Source organism: Passer domesticus, chromosome 25 (genome assembly GCF_036417665.1).
Source record: "Passer domesticus isolate bPasDom1 chromosome 25, bPasDom1.hap1, whole genome shotgun sequence".
Taxonomy (NCBI): Eukaryota; Metazoa; Chordata; class Aves; order Passeriformes; family Passeridae; genus Passer; species Passer domesticus.
In genome coordinates this window covers 798,523-825,022 of record NC_087498.1, presented here as the reverse complement: position 1 = coordinate 825,022, position 26,500 = coordinate 798,523, and the positions used below count along the sequence as shown (strand labels likewise).

At 46.6% G+C, this 26,500-nt stretch overlaps 1 protein-coding gene across 4 annotated transcripts in view; it reads right to left on the bottom strand.

Annotated features, from left to right (window-relative positions):
* The window catches only part of PPP1R12B (protein phosphatase 1 regulatory subunit 12B), a 132,631-nt gene that overhangs the window by 35,959 nt on the left and 70,172 nt on the right, over nucleotides 1-26,500 (bottom strand). For all 4 annotated transcript variants that reach the window (XM_064399289.1, XM_064399290.1, XM_064399291.1 and 1 more), the window contains 5 exons: nucleotides 16,461-16,551; nucleotides 15,325-15,477; nucleotides 14,417-14,600; nucleotides 13,761-13,873; nucleotides 12,426-12,470 (listed from right to left, as the gene is read on the bottom strand). In XM_064399289.1, the coding sequence (XP_064255359.1) occupies nucleotides 12,426-12,470; nucleotides 13,761-13,873; nucleotides 14,417-14,600; nucleotides 15,325-15,477; nucleotides 16,461-16,551 (586 nt within the window). The remainder of the gene's footprint in view (nucleotides 1-12,425; nucleotides 12,471-13,760; nucleotides 13,874-14,416; nucleotides 14,601-15,324; nucleotides 15,478-16,460; nucleotides 16,552-26,500) is intronic.

The window sequence follows — 26,500 nt, the reverse complement described above, 5'->3', positions numbered from 1 at the left end:
GCAGAGCCCGACCCCCACCTGGCTGCCCCTCCTGTCAGGGAGTTGTGCAGAGCCAGAAGGTCCCCCCTGAGCCTCCTTTTCTCCAGGCTGAGCCCCCCTAGCCTATCTCTGAGCCCACTTTGCTCACTTTTCTAGGAGAAGCAGAGAACCCCCATAACTGCTCCATGTCACTCCAGACACTTCAGATAGCTGCTGGCACCTCCTTCTACAGAGTTCAGCTGTCTGCTCTTCAAGTAAACAAATCTTCCCAATCCTCCCCTTCTGGGTTTCCCACTGCAGGAGCAGAATGTGCTGTTTGTCTGTCAAGTTATGTGCTGGTCCAGGGAATCACTGAAATCTGTAATTTTATGCAGTACCTAAATCAACTGTAAAACTGCATTTATTCTCATGACACTTCTCTGGAGAAATGGAACAAAATAATCTGGCAGTTGTTTCCAAGAGTTAGGCTACAAAGTCATTATACGTCCAGAAAATAATGTTTCTAGGTATAAAGCAGTTCTGTAAAATATCCAGAAAAAAAAGAGAACCTTGGAATGGTTTGGGTTGGAAAGGACCTTAAAGCTCATCTTGTTTCAAGCCCTGACATGGTCAGGGTCACCTTCCACCAGACTGCTCTAGCCTGGGCTTGAACACTTCCAGGGATGAGGCAGCCACAGCTTCTCTGGGCAACCTGTGCAGGAAACAGTTTAAACATAAAAAAACCATTTATCATCGAACTACCCTCATGGGCTCTAGAGAACAGAGTCAAAATTTTGATTTCCCACTGCTTTTATGTCACTGGATTTGCCCACCAAACTGAAATCCACAGTGCCACAATCCTGCACCTCCCCTTTGCAAAAGTGTTTATATTAGGGGCAAAGGTCAATAATCCTGTGATTGGCATCACCACGGGATGTCCTATATGGGTGGATATCCCACTTCAGCCCAAAACAACAGCCACTGTTTGTGTCCCCCTTTGTGCCTACCTCTGCTTTGGTCCTGGAACAGGAAACTCCTCTCCTTACACCTGTCTCCCACTACACCCAGACCAGACCAAGAGCTGTCATCTGCAAAGGACGAGCTGTGACCAGCCCAAGGGTGTCTCCAACAGCCAGGAACAGTTCTGGCTTAACACACAGGGCTCCAGAGCCAGAGAAAGGGTTACACCCAGGGGGCCATTGCACCAGGGAACCAGTCACTGCTTTCTCCACATGGGATCTTGCAGTAAAACATCCCTATCCTATCCTGTCCTGTCCTGTCCCATCCCAATGGGAAAGGAGTTCACCTGGAAAGAAAAGGCTGAGCCTTGTTAAGCCTCCTGCTCTCACCTCTTTATTTGCTGTACCCATTGCATTCTGTGCAAAGAAATTCTGCTTCTTCTGGAGAGAAACTGCTCATTCTGGTGCATAATGAGTGAATTTGGAATTGGTGGCACAGTCATTGTCCCAGGGGATGTGATCAAAAGCCAATCTTCAAAAGTGACCATAGAACCCAGAAAATCACAGTGTTGTTAAGTTTGGAAAATATCACAAGTCTTCTCACCTGTTCTGTGTTCTGGGTGGTGTTTGTGGTTTTCTTCCTGACAAGGATTTTCTGCTTTGGTTATTGAGGTGCTTACGGAGCAGGAGAAGGACTGGACTCCAGCTCAGGGCTTGATGGCACTTGGTTGGTTGTTTTTTGTGTTTAATTGGTCTTTTTCAACCAAAAAAATGTAGTAACTCAGCTCCACTCTTACCCTCTGCATTGCTTATTAACAGCCACATTCTCATGACACTAGGTAACCTGAGCAGGTAATTTTGACCAAGTATGTCTTTGTACACTGAGAGAACTAAAACTGGCTCCAAAATACAGATTTTTATTCCTGGGGTATAGTCATGGGCAGCTGAAGAGCTGCTGGATTACAGAAATTAATGTGCTATACAGCAAGTATAGCCAAGGAGCTGTGTGTATAGAAGAGCCAAGGAAATATCTGTATATAGCTGTACAAACACATATGTATGAGTTCCTTCAGCAGTAACAAGGCCAACACCCATTACCTTTAAAATAAACATTATTAAATAAAAATTATTAAAACATTACTTGTATTCTGTACTAACTGTACTTCTGGCATTTGATTTAGCTTATTTAACAGAACTTTGTATCTCAAGATTTAATAATTCAAATTATTAGTATTATTATTATTACTTCTGCTACTGCTATATAACAATTGTACATTATATATAAACCCTACTGTAAATAAATTACTTTTAAATCAACCTCAAGCTTCACCAGGGTCAAATAGAGCTTGCAGGGTTTATGTAGCACTGCAGAAGGCAGGCAGGGTTATGCTGGGCTGCAGGACTGGAGCAAAACAACAGTGTCAGGCAGTAGCTGTTCTGCAAATGGGATGTGCAGGCTCTGCTGGAGCTTTCCATAAATGGAATCTGAATCGGAGGAGGGAACACTTCCATCTGCAGAGCCCAGGCCAGGATTCCCAGGAGCAGATTTGCTGGGGTGCCACATACACAGGGAGCAGAAGGAAAGGGTCTTCCTTCCTCTCCTCCAGACACACACAACAGCTGAGTGTCTATAATTGCATCTATAGCATCATTCTTCTCCCACTTTTTATTCCCATCTCAAAATTTATCACAAAAAAGCTGGAAGCACCATGCCTTAGGCATACCTGGATTAGCACTGAGCAGCACATGCAGATCATTTAGTGGGGGCTGAGAATAGCACATTTTAAATATAAAATTTCAGAGTTTTCTTTTTCCTTTCTTATAATTAGAGGTATAAAGAGCAAGGGTGAAGACAGTTCAAAAAGCAGCATCCTCAGCAGAGAAACATCTTTTAGCACCTCCAAGAGCCCTATTCTGCCTGCAGGAGAAACATCTTCCAGCAGTTGTGGAGCAAGGTTGAGTTTTTTGGAAGAAGAGGTAAGGTGTCTTAGACACTCAAATCCAGCAGGTACAGCAGGATGAGAAGCTGGGCTGTTCACTGACCCCTATGGGGACATCCCCAACTTCAGAGGGGGAGAACTGAATCTAAAGCAAAGGCTACAGAGAGGGAGATGGTTTCACTGTCTTGAGTTCATCATCATTTGAAGATAAAGCTCAGGACAAGCCCAGTAAACCAATCTACATCTGCACTTCTACAGCAAAGGCACAGGGAACCTGAGGCAGAGCCTGGAGGGGGCAGACAAACCCACAGTTTGAGAGCATCAAAGGCAGAAATGCTTCTGAGAGAGCTGACAGATGTTCACGTTCCCTCTCTGAATGCGTCATTAAACTGTGTTTCATAGAATCACAGAATATCCTGGAAGCTGGAAGGGACCCACAGGAACCATCCAGTCCAACCCCTGCCCTGCACAGACACCCCAACAATCCCACCCTGGGCATCCCTGGCAGTGCTGTCCAAACACTCCTGGAGCTCTGGCAGCCTCAGGGCTGTGCCCATTCCCTGGGGAGCCTGGGCAGTGCCACCCCTTCTGGGGAAGAACCTTTCCTGATACCCAGCCTGACCTGCCCTCACACAGGCTGATGGTGAGAGGTTACAGAAATGAGTGCCCACAGTGGCAATAACCAGAAACAACAAACCAGCACCACAAAGGGCTTCTGTTGAAGGGGACAGATGTGTGAGCTTTGCAAAATAGAAATGTCTCTGAGATTACAGACAGGATTCTGTTCAGGCTGTAAATGCAGCCATGGGCACAACCCCTGAGGCAACCCCAGCACTGCCTGCTGTCATGTCATAATCCTGGCCAGGTCTGTACACCACAGATTGGTCTGGTGGCTATGGAGAGGTTGCTTCATGTCCAGCCACCAAGCCTGGCTCTTTCCTGAACTCAGCACCGTGCTTCGTTCGAAAAAAGCATCACAATAAAATCAGAGAATCACAGGTTCAAGGATTGTTGGAGAAACCTATGAGCCCAACTGTTCCCCCACCACTGCCATATTTACCACTAAACCATGTCCCAAGTGCTACATCCACATGTTTTTTGAACACTCCCAGGGATGGCGACTCCACCACTGCCCTGGGCAGCTGTGCCAGGGCCTGACCAGCCCTTCAGGGAAGTAATTTTTCCCAATAAGCAACCTGAACTTCCCCTGGCACAGCCTGAGGCCATTCCCTCTTGTCCTGTTCCCTGGGAGCAGAGCCCAACTCCCCCTGGCTGCCCCTCCTGTCAGGGAGTTGTGCAGAGCCAGAAGGTCCCCCCTGAGCCTCCTTTTCTCCAGGCTGAGCCTCTCCAGCACCCTCAGCTGCTCCTCATCACAACTGTGCTCCAGACTCTTCTCCACCTCTGTTGCCCTTCTCTGGACAGGCTTCAGCAAATCCAGAGAAATGCTTTGCTCTGTCCACTCAAAAGTCCAGTTTGAGCACTGTTCATGCAAAAAATCAATTTATTTAATCCAGTTTCAACCATTAAAGGATATAGTAGTGTTGGAACATATTTTCCAGGGGAAGCTGTCTGGCAGTTGCACTCAGCAAGTGTTTCCTGACAGATTCCCTCTACCCACCCAGGTTTCTTACAGGGAGGAACACAACAATTTGCACAGCTATGAACAGGCCATGCCAGAGAAGCTGAGAAAGCAAACGGCAGTACAAGAACCAGATGGAAACAGCTATTTCAAGCTAAGGGACTTTCCAAAACATGACATAGAGAAATAAAAATCTCAGGGCCCTCACAATAGTCATGATCCATTCTGTCTTTATCTACATTGATCAGATTCTCTGCACCCAGCACAGCCTCTCCATGGCTGTAAAACCTGTCTGCCAGCTCAGCTGTGGAACTGAATGCCTGACACACAACAATATCCCAGTGTCACTGGCCAGGCAAATCTGTAACTTCAACACACTGTCATCTACCTGAGCTTCAAGCCTATTTCTGACCATCCCTCAGCAGCAGCACACTGTGGTGCAGAGGGTTAGCTCCACGGCCAAGGATGAAATCTAAGATCAATGAAAAGTCAACCTATGTGGTGGAACAGCCACTCAAACCCACCCACAACAGTGCTCAGCACCTGGTAGGTACCTACTATAGGATCACAAATGGCCTGGGAAGGGACCTTTGAAGGGACCTTAAAGCTCATCCTGTTCCACCCCCCACCATGAGCAGGGACACCTTCATCTGTCCCAGGCTGCTCCAAGCCCCATCCAGCCTGGCCTTGGATGCTTCCAGGGATCCAGGGGCAGCCACAGCTGCTCTGGGCCCCCTGTGCCAGGGCCTGCCCACCCTCACAGGGGAGAATTCTCCCAAATACCTGATCTAAACCTCTCCTCTGACAGTGGGAAGCTGTTTCACCTTGTTCTGTCACTGCATGCTCTTGTAAAAAGTCTTTCTCCATCTTTCTTATGGGTTCCCTATAATGAGCAATTAACTAGAGCAGGTGGGAAATTCCTGCCAGAAGGAGTTTTGCAGCTTAAGCATTCAACATTTTGACACATCCAACAATGAAGCAGCTTGTGCCACATAATGTTACTTTTCATAGGGCAAGTCCATGTCCAAGAGCAGAAAACTAACAATGACTTTCCAAACATGAGGCTTTTTCTGAAGAGAGGCATGTGGGAGGATATAAACTCCGAACAAAAAGTGACCTTTTAGAGACACAATGGACAAACCACATCACCACTTATATCACAGCAACATACCATTTTTCCTACAGTGGTTGTTTCCAAATGATAGATTATTGCCAGAGAATTTGACTCCAATTTTCCATACAATTTAGATTACTCCTAAGTTCTCTGCCGGCCATGAGGCAATGCAGTTTCTGCTTTTCATTCTTTCTGAACATGTCTGGGAGATAAATAATTTCCTACATAAATGTGTGATGGCACTAGCCTGCACAGGATGGCAGGAGATGAGGACAATCAGCTTCTGGCTTTGCCAGAGAGAAGCAGCCATAAAATACTGGAGTCACAGAATGCTTTGGGTTGGAAGGGACCTTAAAGCTCATCTCATCTCACCTCATCCCCTGCCATGGGCAGTGACACCTTTCACTTGCCCAGGTTGCTCCAAGCCTGTCCAGCCTGGCCTTGGACACTTCCAGGGATCCAGGGGCAGCCCCAGCTGCTCTGGGCCCCCTGTGCCAGGGCCTCACCACCCTCACAGTCAAGAATTCCTTCCCAATATCCCATCTAACCCTGGTCTCTGGCAGTGGGAAGCCATTCCCCTTGTCCTGTCATGCTATGCCTCCTCCAAAGTCCCTCTGCAGCTCTCCTGGAGTCCCTTTAAGCACTGGAAGGGGCTCTGAGCTCTCCCTGGAGCCTTCTCCAGGTGAACACCCCCAGCTCTCCCAGCCTGGCTCCAGAGTAGAAAGGCTCCAGCCCTCAGAGCAGCTCCATGGGCCCCTCTCGATTCTTTCCAGCAGTTCCACATCCTTCCTGTGCTAGGATCCCACAACTGGATGCAGATTCTCACACTGGGGAGAAGGGCCAGACAGCAGAGCCTGAGCATGGCACATCCCAGTTCCATGTGCTGCAGCCCCCTCCCACTGCCCCCAATGCCCTTCTCCAAGGCAGACACCTGTGTCACCAGGACACAGCTCACCCAGATATCTACTGCTCTAGGCAGGAATTTTAATTCAGCAGATCACATTTTTTGGAGGATGACTTCAAACATGTCAGGAGAGGCATCCTCCCCCAGCCCACTGGATGACTGACACTGAGGTAGGATCATCAGCTCCCAGAGGGGCCCAGAACCTGCTCCAAGCAGTTCAGCAGTCAGAGACATTTCTCCTTTCCATAGTTTTGAACGTGTCACAAGGAGACAGATTTTGACAGTTTCCCACAAAAAGTGATGGGATGTTCTGTTACATGTATAAGCACAACCATACACTGTTAACCTTTAAAAAGTAAAAAAGTACAAACATTAATAGACACAAAACAATAGTGAGATTTATTCTGTCTCTGGGATATGGGGCAGGAGCAATGCTGCTCCTCAGGCCAGTGGGTCTGGGCTAACATTCACCTGGAGTGAGCACTCCGTTTCCTGGAGTGCCTGTCCTGTGTCCACACACATCGGAGAGAAGCACACACGTGTCATGGATCCTGCTGCCACCCTATCCATCACACTGCTCCCAGCTCCTTCTGGGAAGAAAGCAGGAGAATCCCGAGACCCCGTGCAATAGCTGCCATGGGTGCAAAGGAAAAGGAGCCTGGGGTGAACTGGGATCATCTGAACTGACTGCACAGGCCTCCCAGCAATGCCATCAGCAGCCAAGGGAGCTGTGGGTGGCTGCTGTAGGGCCAACCCCAGCCCCACAGCTGCAGGGGAATGTCTTGCCAACAACTGAGAAAGATCAGTCACCTCAGACTGCACCACAAGTCTGACAGCAATCTACTAATCAAGATGCTACAACATAAAGTTACCTTAAATAGTTACGAGTTTGTGACCTTGGGAATCACTCCTGGAGGACTGGCTGTTTTGCTTCATCTTCCCAGGACTCACAGATTGGATTTTAGCTGGTTTTGTGTTACCCATCCCCATCACTGCTTCACATTACACCTTCCTAATTCAGCAACTTGGTGAGTTAGAGGAATTCACCTGAAGGCATTTAGCTGTAACCCTGTAGTCACATAATCCACTTGGGTCACTTGGCTTTAGGCACAAACAATATGTTTTCCCAGAGCTGTAAACTGATGCTCAGAGCCAGGCTGAGGAGTGAAGTGCTGTACCAACACGGAGTGCAGCCACCCAGGCTGATGCCTTTCTCCACATACTGAGGTTAAGAAAAACCAACACAAGCACATCAGGCTGGAGACTCACAGGGCAAATCCTCTGTGCACATGTGAAGCGTTTTTGTAGGAATATTTGCAGAATAGATTTTAATTTCTCTGCTGTCTGCCCCCTTCACCTTGCAGAGAACCCAGGGCACTCTGAACACGATGAGGATGTTCTTCACCACATTCAAGTTCTATGGCAAAGCCTCAGTTCATGCTCCTTCCTGCAGCACTTTGCTGCTATTTCATATTGCTATACATATTAAAGCTCTTTCCTTGTAGCATACACAGCCTATTAGAACAATTTGTTTATAAACAGGACTAAACAGAGCCAATCTCTCCCAGCCTTATGTTACACAGAATTAAATGCTCTCTAATTTAACTACATGATGCAAGTGACGCATGGTGCCATCTACGTGCCCTTGGACAGGAGCCAGATGGTTTCCTTCCCACATCACACCACATCTCTTCTAGAAATAAACATTCAAGGGTAAAACCAGGGGAAAATACTCATATCCTTAATCCTCAGAAGAGACCCTGGGCCAGCAGCAATGAAGCATAGGACGAGCACCACCATACAGCACTGTCTGGATTGAAAGGATTCTAGTTTCTTATCAGCTGGCCAGAAGTTCACCTATTTTGCTCCTTTTCCTGGTCAACTTTCCCTTGTATCCCAGCAAAACAGCTCAGCTCTTGCAGACATACCTTACCATATTAGGCAATGTGAGCCCTGAAAGTGGAGGACTCTGAGCCTTCCTTGGCTTCCAAACACAGTCCACAGGCACAGGGCTGGCTGCATGACAGAGGGAAAAGGGCAGTAATGACTGGGGGCTCCCAGGGCTCCCAGTACACCCAGTCTAGCTACAACAGGACACTCACAAAACACCTAACAAAAGCTATTAGTGATCTTCTAGTTATTCATCACATCCATCTTTCATAAAAAGGCAAACAGGATGGTGACACAAGCTGAACTGAAGCCTCTGTGAAAGGATAAAGTGGCACTAAAAGCAAAAATATAGGTGAAAAATAGGACACACCAAAATCAGGACTCCCAGGTCATAGCTCTGAATCAGCAATAACATTAAGACATTGAATTGAACTTGTGGAATTAAGTTTAGAAATTCAGCCCTTCTAAGACAGAGATTTAATTTATATTGGTATCTAGTTGCATCTGGTGATTTCATGGTAACAGTACAAGTAGGCAGAACACTTATTTACAAACCAGAGTGAGCCTGGTTCATTCCATAAATCAAAGTGCAGGGAGACAGGAATGGAGCCTATTTAATCCACTTACTGCAATTGTAATTCACAATCAAACGTTTCAGTGCTATTCCTCCATAAAACTTAATTCCATTAGTGTGTCTGGGGTTTATACTGGGCTATACAGACTGTCCTGAAGGCAGTTCATGACAACAGACATTTTGTTTGATACTTTTACTGCTCAGAAATTGTGATTTTATGAACATAACGCTCAGTGTCTTCCTCTGAATTTAAAGTTTTCCTTTGACAAACTCTCCTGTGGGTGAGGTGCATCTGTAATGCTCCAGCACAGAACTGCAAGGAGAAACAACCCTTTAAATGATTATAAACATTTTCTTCTTGTTCCCTATGCTCTGTCATTTAAAATATACTTGTCTTCCAGATTTGTTCCTAATTGTTCCTGCTGTGCAATAGTAATGGCAGAAGTTTCCCAGAGAAGCTGTGGCTGCCCCATCCCTGAAGTGTCCAAGGCCAGGCTGAATTGGGCTTAGAGCAGCCTGGAGTAGTGGGGGTATCCCTGCCCATGGCAGGGGGTGGGACTGGATGGGTTATAAGGTCCCTTCCAACCCAAACCAGTCTGTAATAGATTCTATTATTTTAAGTCAGGGCCAAGTCAAAGCCAGCAGAGTCAGGGATAAAGAAAACCTGCTCTGAAATGGAACACTGGAACATTCTCTTTAGTCTTCATCATCATCCTCCTGCTGCATCCCAGACCAGCCCACTGATCCCCACCCACACTGACTGCTGCATGTGTCCTCACTGGCCTCACCAAGGCTGCAATTCCCACTGGTATTCTGCAGTCAATGGCTTGAGGGAACAGGGAAGGTTTCCCAGCTCCAGCCTCCCCCCAGCTCAGTCTGGGTACAACACAAGCTTTCAACTCTCCCAGCTTTTATTTTCTGAGTAACAGAGACAAGACTGTGGCCAAGCTTCTCCCCCACCTCTGTTTTGAGCTCAGGTCTCCCCAGACCACACAAAAACTCCTTCCTTTGCAGCTCCTTCCCACTGGAATCACGGAAAAACTTCTCCTAAAGCTGCATCCCCAGAGGCTTTTTCCAGCTGAAGTCCTTGTACCCTCGAACATTTATTCCACAATAAAACTTCATCTGCTCTTCCAACTTTCCACAGTGCATCCAGGCAGTCTGTGTCCCAAGGAGGCAGCTGGGGTGGGAGCAGAACAAATGGAGGACACTGACACATCCCACTATGAGACCTCTTAGTTGCCTAAACCTCAGCCAAAGCGTCTGGGCTGGTTTCCCACTCTGGTGCTCATGAGCTCAGTCAAAATAATTCATCCACTTCTGAGAATTAGAACAACATGTATTTGCTCCTTTTTTTTTTCTTCCCAAAACTGCCTTTACCTTTCCTGTGCTAGTCTCCAGCACTGCAGAGCTTGGAGGAGGGATTTCAAGCAAGTCCTGTTTTTTGGTTTCCATGAAAATCATCCTGATATCAGCCAAGATATAAACAATGGAGGAAAAATGTAACCGTTCCCACAAAATCAGATTCTTTGGGGTTCTGCTACTAAAATGGGACACTCCAGACTGTTCAAGTTCACAACCTGGTGACATCTGGCAACTGCCATTCTAGAACTATAGTTACTGAAGAATTAATGATTATTAACTGTACTTTCTTATTGGCACTAGAACTGAAAACAGAGAGCTGTTCCATGATTCCTGCCAAAGTGATGGCCAGTTAGGACAGAAATCTGATTTGGATCTCAAATTAACTAGGGAAGACTGACCAAGTGACATGATGCTGGAGGCATGCATTCAAGAAAATAAACTGGGAACTGGATAAAAACAAGAGGACTGGGAAAATGGGAAAAACAGCTCTAGCAGAGTGGGAGGAGAGTCTAACCCAGCTGAAGGTACGCTGGGTGCATAAGAAACCACGGTGCTGGTGCCCTGCAGCACCTGCACAAAGGGGATGATGGAACTGAAGGGAAGTTGCTCTGCTTTTAGATGGATCCCACAAGAAAATCATGTGAAATGTTAGACAAAAGGAATCCTTGCTGTTAATTTGGGGAAAACCAGCATTATTAATTGCAAGAGACTGGGTGACCTTGAATTTTTGGGCAGCTGGATTCTCCCAAAGTGCAGCTTGTCCATTTACATGAGCAGTGAGGACTGTGCTCAATAAAATCTTCAGCAATTTTAGAACTAGACTCCAGGAAGCCTCCAAACCTGCAGCCTCAGCTACTCTTTTGTCTTAATTTAGGTAATCTGGGACAACTTCCCAGAAGAACAAGACATTCCCAGCAAGTCCCAAACATGCCTGCTGGAAACAAGGTGTCCCTATTATGATTATTACTTTTACACATTACAAAACTCCCCTCCTTCAGTCTTACTGTGAGGCAGCAGAAATGTCAAAACAATTTTAATGACGATAAATGGCCAAATCTTTGCTGCAGGGTTCAGTGAAGACTTCAGGAAGCTCTGCACTGTGATGAGCAGAAACTCCTGTGGGAAGAGCTGGCCTCCTTGAAGCAGGTGATGCTTCTGTGAGCAGGAATATCTCACATTTCAAGTGGAGTAAAGTGCAAAGTAAGCATTGGGAAAGCAACGGCTGGCATGGAAAGATAAGGACATACTAAACACCACCCCAGCACCACGTGAGTCTCTTGCCCCAGCAAGACTTTGCCGCATTCTGACTGAATATTGCAAGAATTAAAACAAAAACAGAGTCTGAAGAGTGTTATTGCAAATTTTCAGCAAAGAACCAGTTAATTCCAACTAAATGATGCTTCAATCACTCTACTGCATTGCAAAGTATAGGGAAAGGCTCCCCCATGTTCAAAGTTTCCCAGCAAAAATGAAACATCCCACAAGCAGGCTAACCCCTATGCAACCTTACATTTGCTATTTCTCCCAGGTCTTCCACATTGCACTTTAATAGCTTGGAATGTATTAAGCTTTGACATTGTCAGAGTCAGTCATGTTGTCAGGCTCAAATGTGTTTCAGACAAAGACAAACAAAACCAAAGGAAACGGAAAGACTCAGTAATTATTATGAAATGAAAGAAAGGACCTCAAAGGATGAGACTATTGCAAGAACAGGGCAACACTGAACGACCTCTGACGGGCTGCTTGCAAAGGCCATTTTCCGCAAGAAAACAAATCCGTGAGACAAGAGAGCAGATTTCAGAAACACAAAACATCCTGTCCAAAATAGCAGTGATTCCAAGATCCAAGGTCACACCTTCCCCAGGACACATGGGATCCCACTGCCCTGGCAGTGCAGCCCCACCACTGCATTCCCTCCAGGCTCCACAACTCCTGTGCAGCTCTCCAGGAGAACATTGAACTCAGGCCACTCTGCAGATAGACCTCATCTTTCAGAAGAGAAATCAGTAAGGAATTTGCTGCTTGGAACTATCTGCCAGTTCATACTCCTGAGAAGAGCCTGAACTCTCTTTTAGACAAGAGTAAAAGCCACCAACACCCAAGACTGACACATCAGTGATTCAGATACGTAGTCTCACTTACCCGAGTTTCCTTCACTTCTTCATTTCCATCAACTTCATCTTCATCCTAGGAGGAAAGGCAAACAGTAAAATTAGGTAGCTCTGGGACAACAAAACTTTATCCCAAGAAGATAATGTATTGTTTATAGAATCACAGAATCATTAAGGTTGGAAAAGACCTCCAAGACCAACAAGTCCAGCATTTGACCGAACACACCATGTCAACTCCACCACAGCACAACGTGCCACATCTATGTGTTTTTTGAACCCTACCAGGAATGGTGACTCCCCCACTGCTCTGGGCAGCCTGTGCCAGTCCCTAACCACCCTTTCAGTGAAAAAAATTATTTGATGCTAATGTTAGGAAAACTTCAGTCAAAAGAAATGCCTGTCCAAATGCTTTTGACTAATTATCAGATCAGGTTTGGTGTCCTAATGGCCATTTAGAAGACCTTGGTATTGAGGACAGAATTGCTCTCTTGAGATGGCTCCTGCCATTCCAATGTTTCTGAGGAGTTGTGATGAAGTCCCTAATACACTGAGGGAAAAATACTTGGAAAAGCTGCAGATCTGAAATATTGTCATAATATTGACTTCCAAAAGTATCTCCAGTTCAGTTAGACTCCAGGTGGAAAGACTCATCATCCCAGGTATCTTGCACTTGTATAGTCTCTCTAAGCCACTGCCCTTTGTAACTGCTCCAGGATTTCATGGAGCAAATGTGAACTACCATGGCATCCCAGCTGATTCTGGACTCAACTCATTAACCATAATTTCATAATTCTTATTCTCTCCTGGAAAAGGTGATCTATTTTCCTAGCTGAGGCTCTAACCAAAGTTTGGAGGGTCGGATCCCTTCCCTCAGACTGAAGAAATCCTCTGAAACCAGGACTAAGAGAAATGACCATGACACAGACAGCTCTTCTGCACTTATGCTGTGAGTGTTCTTTGGTGCTGGGAGGGGACCCAAACACGAGTTTTCTTCCTATTGTCTTTCTTTCAGGGGGCCTAAAAAGCAGACAAATTTGGGCTTGAAGAAACTTGAAAATACTTCAGGTGGCTTGTGACCTCCTTCCAAAGGAATTAGACTTTGAATCTCTCCTCTCCCATGTGGGCCCTCTCCCAGTCCTGCAGGGTTCCCATGACATGGCTCAGGAACAGGCTGCCCTCAGGAACAGCCTGCTGCTCGGTCTGACACAGGCCAAACAGGGACGTGAGACCTTTGGATATGCCAGTCTAAAAGAGAGCTGCAGAGGAAAGAACTAAGGGGAAATCAATGGACTGGGAAGAAAATCATGAAGCTTGGAACAGGAAGAAAATTCACCCTGGATTTTCTTTCTAAGGAACTCAAACTTACATCTTGTGTTGAGAAGATGATGCCGGTGCCTCTCCGTCTCTCTTTTGGCCGCCGCCGCTCCCGGATTGACTGTTTGTTCAGGGATTTGTCATCTGAATCCTGATCTTCACACTCTGGCCAAGCAAAGAAAGACTGCTTTGGTTTCAGTGATTTACATCTGTGCTTTTCCTACAGTTCTGGGGTTCTTTTCAAGCTGACCAAGGTCATCTTGCCTTGTGTTATATTACAAAGAGGTTATTAAAGCAAATTAAATGGACTCTCAGTGTCCTACTACAGCTGGATTCTCACACTCCTTCCCTCATCAGAGCCAGGGAAGTTACCCCAGCTACCAGTTCTCCCCAGGTCATCCTGATTTACTCCTGTTCTAAGGACAACCTGTACTAAGGGAACCTCTTTCCCTAGTTCTAATAGCTAAATGCTCCATGACCACTGTCTCATTTATTTATCCAAAATGAAAAATATCCTTTTATCCCTTTGTTACAAGCAATAGGAATTTGTTTAACTTCATTTAAACAAATAACATTTGTTTTGTGACGTGGCAGCTTCCCTCAGAGTAACAAGTAAACGTGTTCTCTCCATCTGTACACACTGGAAGTTCTAAACCAGCTCAAGAAAACCCCTGAGCTTTGTCTGTTCTTCACTCTCCTGGTACCTACCATTTTTCTCCATCTCTGTGCCTGCCGCTCTGAAATCTGCTGGATTCACAGAGTCCAGCCCTAGATATTTATTTGTTCGAGTCAGGTATGAGCTTGTATAGAGCAGAGGTGCTGCTGTGGAAGGAGACACAGGTGTCGTGGGTTTGTCGGGCTGTGCTGAGCCCCTCAATCGCCGATAGACGGTCTAGAAACAAAGAGCCATGACAGAAAAATAGTACAATGAAAAGGAAGTACCAGATTATGGATTTCAGGGAATGCAGTAAATTTTCAGAGTGCAATGTTTTCCTCACTGCTGCTGGAAGTGATCACCTGCACTTGCTAGATCAGGACCATTCTATCAGATAAGTATGGATGTTAAAGTCATTGCACAGCTACAGTGTAAAAGCACTCTCCACAGCTGGGAGATCTGGGATCAATCCCTTTGTCCCTACAGCTCATGGCAGGAGACACAAGTTACCTAATAGAAAGATATGATTTAGAGGGGAAAAAAACAGAGGTGGTGGCAGGGGCAGAAAACTGGTCTCTCCAGCTTTCCATTACACATTGACCATCTGTGGAAAAACGTGAACACAAAGCCTCTGCCTAGACTGCACAGCAGGATGGATCCAGGCCACATTTCTATCATTAGCCTTCTCATTACACTTTCTGGGATTTACACCGTTTTATTTTCTGGCAAGAGACAGAAAGGTGAAATTCCCAGAGGAGAGCAAAGGCAGAGCTAAGCTCCAGCACCTCCACATGCACCTCCCTCATGCTGAACTGCTGCTCGTCAGTCAGCAGCGCCTCTTTCCAGCCAGTCTGTCCCACTCAGAATAAAAAGATAACTGCCAATGAATATCTCCTGATGCCAGCTCTCCTAAGTGGTTTTGCCAACGCTCAGGCAAGGGGGACTGAGGCAGAAGGATCACCTCGTCGTCCGTGCTCCGTCCCCAGCGCGGACGGCTCTCCGTTCTGTCACCGCTGTCCTCGGCTCTGTCGCCCGGCGGCTCCTGCGCCTGGCGCTCCGCCCGCGAGCGGCTGAACGTGCGCTCGGCCTCCTGCAGGTCCGTCAGGGTCACTCCCTGCAGGAAACATCAGCCTTCCGTTCGTGCACAGAATCTTAGAACCCCACACTGGTTTGGTTTGGAAGGAACCTTAAAGCTCATCTCATCTCACCCCCACCAAGGGCAGGGGACACCTGCAACCTTCCCCAGGTTGCTCCAAGCCCCGTTCAACCTGGCCTTGGGCACTTCCAGAGATCCAGGGGCAGCCACAGCTGCTCTGGGCCCCCTGTGCCAGGGCCTGCCCACCCTAATAGCTAAGAATTCCTTCCCAATATCCCTTCTAACCCTGGCAATCAGAAGCTATTCCCCCTTGTCTTGTCCCTCCAGGTCCTTGTTCAAAATCCCTCTCCAGCTCTACTGGAGCCCCTTTAGGCACTGGAAGAGGCTCTAAAGTCTCCTTGGAGACTTCTCCAGCCTGAAATTACATTTTCAGTCTTCCGTGTCAGTTTAAAATAACACAGACTCACATCTGGTCAGGCTCATGTTTCATCCCTATGGTAAGAGAAAGGGAAGAATTCTGTTGCCTTTACTGTATTTCTCAGCCTACTGACATAATCACTGACTCAAAGAAACCCAAATATGTGTGATCACACTACAAACTAAGAGGCAGGCACATTGCAGAAAGCAAAGCTTGGAAATCTAACTCATGTATGTCTGTGGGAGGGTTTTCTAATAACTGCTTGAAGGAAATTTTGCCAGAACCTCTCCAAAACAGTGTGAGTGCAGACAAGTCCCTTGTCCTAAGAAATAACGTAACAGAAACGAAAATCCTGCCTCTTTACAGAATGAAGGAATGGTTTGGATTAGAAGGGACCTTAAAGTCCATCTCATTCCACTCAGTGCCATGGGCAGGGACTCCCCCCACTATCCCAGGTTGCTCGTAGCCCTGTCCAACCTGGCCTTGGACACTTCCAGGGATGGGGCAGTCACAGCTTTTCTGGGCAACCAATTAAGCAGCTCTCTTCATCCTACACATGAATGTGAACATTTCCATTCTTTACCTGGGTAGACCTGCGAGTCTGCCGGGCCTGTCTGGACCGTGCCTTCCTCAGTGATTCTGCTTCCTCATCCCGCACTGGAGTCAGATATGACCTGGAAAAAAAGAAGATGCAGAAGAGGTTAAAGTAAAAGCAGATGATCTGCCTTCCTGGCTCTGTAGACTCCTGAGCTATTATTCTTTTTCTCATGAACAAAAATTAATTTTATCTCCATCTGCTATTGCTGTTTCTTTGGGACAACTTCCCCATGAGCACACAATACACACGTGATGACAGCACCTTCTCCCCAGAGCCTCTCAATAAACCCTGTAGTGTTGAACATGTTCTGTTAAAAAGGTGCACCTATTCTCTAGATTATTTGCTCCATTCCAAATCATTGCATCATTAGGAAAAGAACCCCACTCCTCATAAACACCCTCTCACTCAGACAAAAATCTCAGAACAGAAATCCTGCACTGGTGCATTCCTCAGACGCTCCTTCCTGTCATTATAGTCACGATCATATTCCTGCAATCTGCTGCCTTCATCAATATGAAACCCATCACGCCAGGAGCCACTGAACTGCAGGCATCACAGAGACACACACACCTTGAAAAGAGCCACGGAAATAAAGAAATGACCTTCACACTCTGTAAACCAAGATCCTTAACACCGAAAAACCCACAGTTAAACACAGACTTCTGCACAACTAGATTTCATCAAAGCTGGGAGAATTCAAAAGAATTATTCACATGAAAATACATAAACTGCAGCCTCTGCCCTGGCATTCACTGTGAGGAACTGGTGAGGAATTGAGCAGTGCTTTGAATCAAGGAGTGCACAGCAGTAAATGATTTCCACGCTGGAGGAGAGGCTTCAGTCTTATGAACAGTTAATTAAACTTCGCTCTTCAGCCTGGTTAATATGGAATGATTATTCACACCGTCCCTCTGTACAGGGATGAGGGTGCTGGAATGCTCTTTGCAGGTCTATCACTGTCAGGTTAACACTGTACCAGAGGTCTGCATGTGTTCAAACGGCAGTGAGCTAAGTGAGGGATGAAGGTGAATACACTTCCTTTGTCCTTGGACTCTTTTCCTGGTTTTAGTCCACCACATTCATGGGAAAGGTAATGGGCTGAAGAGGATTTGCATCTGATCCAGCATGTTGACATTTATTAGAAAGTTCACTACACTGCTGCACTGTGACAAAACCACAGAGAATCCGGACATTTGGATCATTCTACAATAATCTGCCATGGTGGGTTTTATCCACCCCCAGGACCTGTGTTCAGTGCTGGTTCAGCTGTGCAGCAAAACAGCCTGGCTTCCAGAGAGGAATCCCCTTTACAGGGTTTCTTGGCTTGCAGAAGTACAGACAGTCACCTCCCAGCTCCTCAGGTGTTGTGGGGCTCATGTGAGAGCCTCCTCACCTGAAAGTGGTGCAGGGATTGACCTGATATATAATGTGCTGAACATCCCTGATCTCCAGAGGCCAAGGCAAGTGCAAAGGATTGAGTCTGTGCCAGGGATGCTGCACTGGAGACTCCTGGAGGGGCAAGCACTGATCTCTGCTCTCTGTGACCAGGCACAGGACCCGAAGAAACGACATGAAGCTGTGTCAGGGGAGGGTTAGGCTGGGTATTGTGAAAAAGATTCTTCTCCCAGAGGGTGCTAGGCACTGCCCAGGCTCCCCAGGGAATGGGCATGGCCCCGAGGCTGCCAGAGCTCCAGGAGCATTTGGACAATGCTCTCATGGACAGAGTGGGATTGTTGGCGTGGCTGTGTACAGCCAGGGGCTGGACTCAATGATCCCTGAAATTCTTTCCCACTCAGGAGATGCCATGATTCTTTGAACTGTGCCCTGGGAGCTGCCTGCAATGGAGACGAGGGCTTGCAGAGCTGCACTCCCAGGGTGTGATTTATCACCTTCACAAGGAGCCTCCAGCACAACCATGTGCATGCACTGCAGAGGAGCTCATTTCTTCCCATTGATTATCCAGACAGACACATGAGCTGTGATGGATATGCCAACACGGGACGCGCCTACACTTCAGAGGGATGACTCTCTCTCAAGGATCTGCTGTTTCATGAACAAAAAAAGCTGCTGTTTGATGAGTGAAAGCTGTGCAACTCCTAATTTTGCAGAGCAGGAGCTCTCCTGCTCTCTCTGCTGCAGTGTGTGCACTGTCCAGGTAATGGCACATTAAGGAAACAATAAGCATTTTCTGCAGCTTTTGACACAAGCAGAATCACTGCTGTTTGCCCAGCAGTCAGAAGCAATAAGCCACCCACAGGAAGAAGGCATTTGCAAAATATACTGCTAATGAAGTTCAGAGCAGTAGTAAAATAATATAAATTCCTGAAATGTATAAACCAAGTAAATTTGTAGTTCAGTACAGCAGGCACTTTGCTGCAATGGCTTAGAATCACTGGAATTTAAATCAGTGGAATTTACTCTGCAATGAGGACGCAGGTATATAGGAGTTACACCTATAGAGAGGACAAAACAGGTTTTCAAATGAGTTTCAGGAATGGTTTGGTAAATCCATGGGGACCAGGTCAGCCCTAGGCGTGGGGAGGGGCTCTGCAGAAGGGGCAGCCCAGGCACTTGTAGGAGGCTCCTGGATTTCCTTGGTGCAGTTCAGCCACAGCTTTGCTGTGGGTATGGCAAGAGAAAAACCATTTTGGGTCTTTAACCCCATCATCCTCCCAGGCTTTTTCCCCTCTGCTCCCCCAGAATTTATAGAAAAATACAGCCATCTTACAGCATCATTAGCCATTCTAGGAGTCCAACCTGTAAGAGGGACTTGATCTTCAGCTGAGCACATCCTGCAGGTCAGCACGGCTCAGCCTGGGCCACAGCCGCAATCATTCACCAACTTTTGGGTTCTTTCCATTTACACAATTCATCACTTCCTGGAGCTCACCCAAAGCCATTTACAGCATGAGATAACTGAATTTTCTGAGGCAAGTCAGCAGAGCCAGTGCACAGTGACAGAGCTGGTTTCTGCAAGGGAGCAGACACAGCCTGCTCTAGGGACCAAAGGAGGGGCTCTGCTGTCAGTACCTGCAACTGCACACAGCAGCCTGGCAATGCAGGCCCAGGTGTGTCCTGCTTGGGACCCTGTGTGCTTTGCTTTTTAATTTTGGGGGAAGGCAGAGGAAAGACAGATTTTTTACAATGTGTCACTTTGCTTACAAACTGAATTTTGAGAGACCAGAGTGTGCTAAATGGGCTGGAAGAGAGAGAGAGAACAAATGCACAGGAAGGAGACAGCGAGTGGGATGCAGCTCAGGGCTGGGCTGGATGGCACAGGCACAGCAGCACAGTGCTCTCCAAAGCAGAAACACTGCAGAGCACAGCAGGCTGCAGGGCACAAGCACCAAATGGGGTGTGAGGCAGCCTCTGAACAAGCCACAGAGTTTTTAATTATGTTTTAAAGGAACATGCTGCTGTCTCAAGTGCAGAGCCTGTGTCACCCTCTTAATTCAAGCAAGTATCTCAGGGGCAAAGCAGATCTTCAAAGGAAAGGCCCTATGTGTTGTGTTTCCTTGCAATAAGCTTTCTCTGAAAAATACTTGCAATAAGAGCAGCCATCACACCAAGCTGAAGGCATGTATAAAGCAGAACAGATTTTTACCAGAGTTTTGGCTGTAAGTTCAAGGAGAAAAATAGAAATTGTTCAAGATGTGTATGTGAGAGCTAACAAAACCACTGCAGAGGTTTACAACTCCCACAAACAGCGAAAAGTGTGTCCTGCTGCTCTGACAGAGCTACAGGCTTCTGGTTTGTATATTACCTAGGAAAAAAATCTGGTAACTGACTGATGAACTTGGCTCCCACTTAATTCTGCCTATTTTCAAGAAAACACCTATTTTCATCTGTCAACTGTTTCATCAAGGATAGTGTAAAACTCAAATGGATCCCAACTACTCATCACGACATCAAGGCAAAAGGAGCTGCAATACAACTCTAATAGAAGGGGAGATTCAAACCAGGAAATAGGAAGGCTGGATATACAGGCCAGTAAACCAGGAATACAGAAGCAAATCTGTATGTTAGAGAATGCTGGCCAGAAGGAAAGAAAATACTGTGAGGAGAAATCCCTCCCAAGTCAAGAGTGAATGATGCAGAAAAGAGAGGTACAATGCCCTGCTGGTTGGTGCATGGGCAACAAGAACAGAAGATTGGTTTCTCCAAGAAACATACAGTCATATGACAATCCTTTTATGACACTGGTCTCCATCCTGCCATCCTGAACTCCTTCAGGCTCTCAGAGCTTTAAATGTTTCTGGCAAACACCATTCACCACCATGGAGTCCTTTGGCAGAACATCACCAAGTCCCAGAGGGAACAGCAAGAATGTGCAAAACCTGGAGTTTTACATCACTTACACGTGGCAGAGCAGCTGTGGCTGCCACATCCCTGCAAGTGTTCAAGGCCAGGCTGGACAGGGCTTAGAGTCACCTGGTCTAGTGGAAGGTGTCCCTGCCCATGGCAGGGGATGGAATTAGATGAGCTGTAAGTTCCCTTCCAAACCAAACCTTTCTGGCATTCTAAGAACACCTGGCAACAAATTTGGAAGCTAAACATTCACCAAGTTCTACAGCTGCTCTCTTGTCGCTGCATTGGGCCATGACAGGTTCCCTCCATCCCTGTCAGGTCTTTCTCCAATAAATCCAGGTCCTGCAGCCAGCACAGTAAGAACATGAACTGCACTCAGTAACTGGTTCATCATCACTGTTTTCCCCAGTCTCTGGAAATGAGGCTCTGCTGGTCATGACTTGGAGCTGGGCTTAATGGGGCTCTTCTGATGTAAAGCTCTTTCTAGGCCCTCTCCAAATCCTCTCACCTCTTTCTATCTTAGAAGTGACTCTGAACTACACACATTAGACTAGAACCAACAGTGACAGTTTTCTTGAAAGCCAGGACAGACTTCTGGCTCTTCCACATCCAGGTAACACAGGTAAGGGGAGCCAGGCACAGGTTTGGCTCCCTGTCCACAAGGAGGTGTGTTCACCACATGGAAAGCTATGTGGCTACTCAGACTTAAAATGTTTGAAATTTCTCTCCTTAAGAAGAGTATAGTATCCCTATTCCAAATATGGAGTGATTTAAAAAGTCTTTGTCACACATGTATCTATTTATCAGGCATACACACACACATATATGTTTATATATACATGTATCTATATTAAAAACTCACATGCACTGTGAAAAAAGGAAGATTAAAAAAAAAATGTCAGCAAAAGCCTCAAATACAGGTACTGTTCTCCTGGAAACAACTGGAAAAGTACAGCATCCCAGCAATGCATTCCTACAAACTGGAGAGTTGCCATTAGCAAATAACTGTCCGTAAGCTGGAGGAGGGAGGAGAAGCAAGTGCAAGTTCTGCAGGCAACAATGCTGACAGCAGTTCCCAAAATACAATTCCTTAAGTTAGAAGATGAACTATGTCCCCAGAAGCAAGTCAATCATTAGCAGCTACATGGAAACAGTCAGAAAAAGAAACTTTCGTGCTCTCTTATCCAAGCAACAGGTTTGGTTCTTCTCTGAATTTATCCCTGTGCTGACATGTTCTGCCCATCAGCCCACTGCAACTGGAAATAGTCCTTAGAGAAACTGCCAGAAGCTGGATGTGCTCTGAGAGACCCTTGCGGGCAGGAGAGAAGGACAACACATCAGACTGTGAGTGCTGGAGCTCGGAATGAGGGGGGAAGACAGCCTGACAATGCAGAGTTATTTAATAAGCTGAAGACAGAATGATAAAAAGATCATGGTCCTAAAGCCTTTCACAGCTGGCTCAAAAAGGCTTGGCTGAGAATTCCCCATTTTCAGGCTTTTGCTGCTGGGAGCTGTTGTGTTTCAATCTGGACAATGAATTCTCAGCTCCTGCAAGTTTCAGTGTCTGAAACTTTGGTTGCAGGTTGATTAGCATGTTCACTAGCAGCAGATTAACTTCTTTATTTCCCACAGCTCTGCTTTGCTCAACACGTTCGGGTGCTGATCTAAGAGTTTAAGAGACTTGTGATCTTTACCACTTGTTAATCACAACAACCATCACCCTTTATACCTGCAGAACTCCTCTTTCCATGGGACATTTACAATGGGGTGAGATTAAAGGTACGACAGCTGAGGTTGCAAGAACATTTCCCATCAGGGAGTTCAGGATAATTTTGGTCCTTTCCCATGCCCCATCCCTGGAAGTGCTCAAGGCCAGGCTGGTTGGGGCTTGAAGCCACCTGTTCTAGTGGAAGGCATCCTGCCCACAGCAGGAGTGGGATGACATGAGCTGTAAGATCCTGACCAACCTCCCAAACCAAACCACAGCATTCCAGGGTTCCATGTTCAGTTCTGTGTGTGCCCCTCAGACAGCAGAGCTGCTCCTTTTGTGCCGTGTCCCCATGGCAGCTCCTTGTGCTTCCCTGGCAGCCTGGATGGCTCCAATGTGAGGTGAGGAGTGCTCAGGTGGCAGATCCAGCTGGGAACACAGCCCTGCAAACCCTCTGCCAGAGGAATGAAATACAGCATTGGTACTCCCGAGGTCACCAAGTTTGGGGCTGGAGGAGTCAGCACATACATGAGAAGCTTTTAATGATCTATGTAATCCCTTCACATTAATTAATGTCACTCAGCATTATGGTGAAGAGTGAAAAGGCAAAAAATATCACAGTGATTACAATGCCTAAGCTGGCTGCAGTAACTGTTGCTGTGAACTCAGACATTTAAACTTCTGCCAGAAGAGGAGAACACTTACTTTTCTAAAAACAAAAACCAATCCAGGAATTATTTCTGTAAGAGAAAAGCAAAGAGTGCTGCAACCCCAGAGCAGAGATAGCCAACAACACCTGAACTGACAGTATGACCCTGTCACTGAATGGGTCAGCTGTGACCATCACAAGCACAAAGCTTACCAGGATGGAATATTTTGGAATTGTTTGTGTTCAGCACAGGACTTCAGGTGTCAATACACAGCACTGAGTGGGTTATCACCGTGATAGTGAACAAGGTACACCGTCTGCAGTTCTCAGGAGCTGCATCCTTGCATTAAAAATCTGCTGCAGGAACTGGAACAGGATGGAACTTCCTGCCACTGGTAGAGGAAACCAATGTCCTGCCTCTGCCATCATCCCTCTCATTTGCAACTGAACCAGTACAATCTGACATTTTCAACAACTTTAAGCAGACCTGTTAGAGCTTTCCCAAAAGCTAGTTTGCAGTCTGAAACAGGAAATTTTCCAGGGCAGAAAATCCCTGGGGAAACAAAAAAAATTAACTTGGCAAAACTCCGAGTGTTTGGGAAATTGTCTTCTGCAACAAAAAAATAAAGTAAAACCAAAACTTGATGGTGATCAAATTCAGCTGCTGAACCAAATATGTTTGCCTGCCAGTGCATCCCAGCAGCCTTCCACTGCCACCTTGTGGGAGCAGGAGATGCTTGAGCAGCTCCAAGCAACAGGATCACAGATCAGCCCAAGCTGAATTATGCAAAATATCACTGAATATTAATAATGTATCAAAGATTTCCATTTCCTACTGAGCTCACATTGCAATTTCTTAGCCAGTGGCTTTAGTTCAATTTCCAGTGTCCACTGTTCTCAGGTACAGGAGATTAAGTCTGCACAAAGACTTTTCAAATAGAAATGCCAGGGAGGTTACCTGGCTTCTTTGGCTCCTCCAACTGTCACATCCCCAGGCCAATACCGTGGGGCACAGAATTTAACAGACTAGCTGATTTAGTGCTGAACTAGCTCTCAGCTTTAGTGACACACAGGATCTCTACAAATATTTCAGGTACATCCTTGGCTTTAATAGCCATTTTGGGCACAGAGAAGTAGCTGACTTTGTCAAAGTTAGTAAAGCCCAGACTCTAAACATGCAGGCAGTGGCACTGGGATGGCACTGGAGCCAGAAGGTGCCATTTCTGCTATTAGAGCGAGGGTGAAGCGCGAGCAGCAGGGCAGTGGTTCCCATTAGTAAGCCAAGAGGAATTGCACACACACTGGGCATGGACAGGGCTGGGGAAAAGGCAGTTTTACCTGCTGCTTGCTCCACGCTGCCAAGCTGCAGTTCTTTTACAATGCTTAGCTCAAGTGGTCCCTGCTTCCTTTTCTTGACCATTCCTGAAGGATCCTGCATGGATTCCTGCTTTTGTTAGCAGGCCAACCTACAGCCTGGGCTCCTCCGCCCAAAGCAAATGCCAAAATATCCTCCCCCCTTCCCCTGAGGCCTGGGTGGATAAAGCCCTGCTGGCTGAGCATGCAGCACACACCTGCTCGCCACCCCTGCAGGAAACCACACTGACCCCGGCCCACACCTCGACCTTACTCAAAATAAAAATGCAGCTTGATTTCTGATCCAGCAGGAGCAATCTCGCCTCTTCCCAACATGGACAATCCCAGGCCAGCAGAATTCCTGCCCTCCCACGTCAGCCCATTTCAAAGGCTGCACCAGCAGCCTTTGAAAAAAGGGACAACTTTATCTGAAAGTGATTAAGTGCAGAGGCAGTGGCAGGGAAATGCTGTCACAGCAGGTGCCAGATGATCATTCAGCTCTTCACAGGAGAGAGCAAGCTCTTAACTTCTTGTTGTCCACTGTGTAGTGTGGACAGGAATCCTTCCCTTGCCTTGTAGCAGCTCCTTGCATGAGCATCCCACTGCTCTGCTTCCCCAGGGACCTTTCCCAGGAGATCAAGACCACTCACTCTGCATCAGTCAGTGATAAGGATTACAGAGTCAAATGCTATTAAAAATATGGCAGCAGTGAGCTATTGTTCACAGCCCTTTCTGCCAGCTCCTCTCAAGCAACATTTAAATACTTCTTGAATGCAATTATCATAGTTTAACTTTCACAGAGATCAGGGTCCTTTATGCCATTTGTCAGATCATAAGGGTTAAGGGACACATCAGGTGACACATCCATGCTCTTCCTAGAGGAGACACTCTCAGAATGCCCACAGGACAAGAACCATGAGGAAAAAGGACTTGCCAAAAATTGTTCATCTAACAGTACTGGTGGAGGAGGATTCAGTTATTAATATATTAATAATATATGCTACTATAATTAGCAGCTGGATCCTTAGAATGAAAAATGAATTCCTCTTGGGAGTGAAGCAGGAAACAGAACTGTTTGTCAAACACAGATACCCGGCATGTCAGTGAATTTCCTTCAGCTGAAAAGTATTTCTATGGCAGACTTTAGAGGGCAAGAAGGCATGGGCTGAGCAGAGCCACCCGCCCCAAAGCTGCCCAGAAAACCAGTCCACCTCACTCCTACTCTGATTTGTCACGGAATCCTGGAGTGTTATGGTTTGGAAGGGACCTTAAATCTTATCTAGTTCCACACCCTGCTATGGGCAGGAGCACCTTCCACTAGACCAGGTTGTTCCAAGCCCTGTCCAACCTGGCCTTGGACACTTCCAGGGATTGGACAGCTATGTGAGAAACTGGTCAGAATAAATTAACAAGTAAGGAGAGAGAGGAGTTTCCTGTCTCTAAGAGTATTTCTGATGGCAAGTACTGGAACCACCCTGCAGGAACCTGCCCGAGGAACAGGAAGAACACACACAATGGCAGAATTAATTTGTATAAACACAGTGGTGGGGGGGTAAAAAAAAAATCCTAATTCTTGGCAAACCAGGAGACATTTCAAATTCAAGAGTCCTTTCAAACTGGCCACATAACTGAGAGCAGACTTGCCTTTCAGAAGTTTTCAAGCAAAGCACGTCTCACCACATGCCAGCCGTGGGCTACATGGTCACATTTCCAGTTGCTCTGGGAAGTAAAAGTTCCATAAGAAGAGTACGAAAAGCTTCAACCAGATCTCCCAGACTTTCTTTCCAGCACAGATATCTCATGGCTCAAATGACATGCCAGTCCAGCAGGATCTCCTGCAGCCCCTTCCTAAACCCAGGGGACACAGCTCCAAGCAGGCCAGACCTGTGACACCAGGAATACTCTGCAGTGCAGGACTGTCAGCAGAAGCCGTGAGCAGAGCCCTGCAATGAATCTGCACAGACAGGATGCAGAGAACTTGGGTAAGAAGCTTTTGGTGGCACTAGA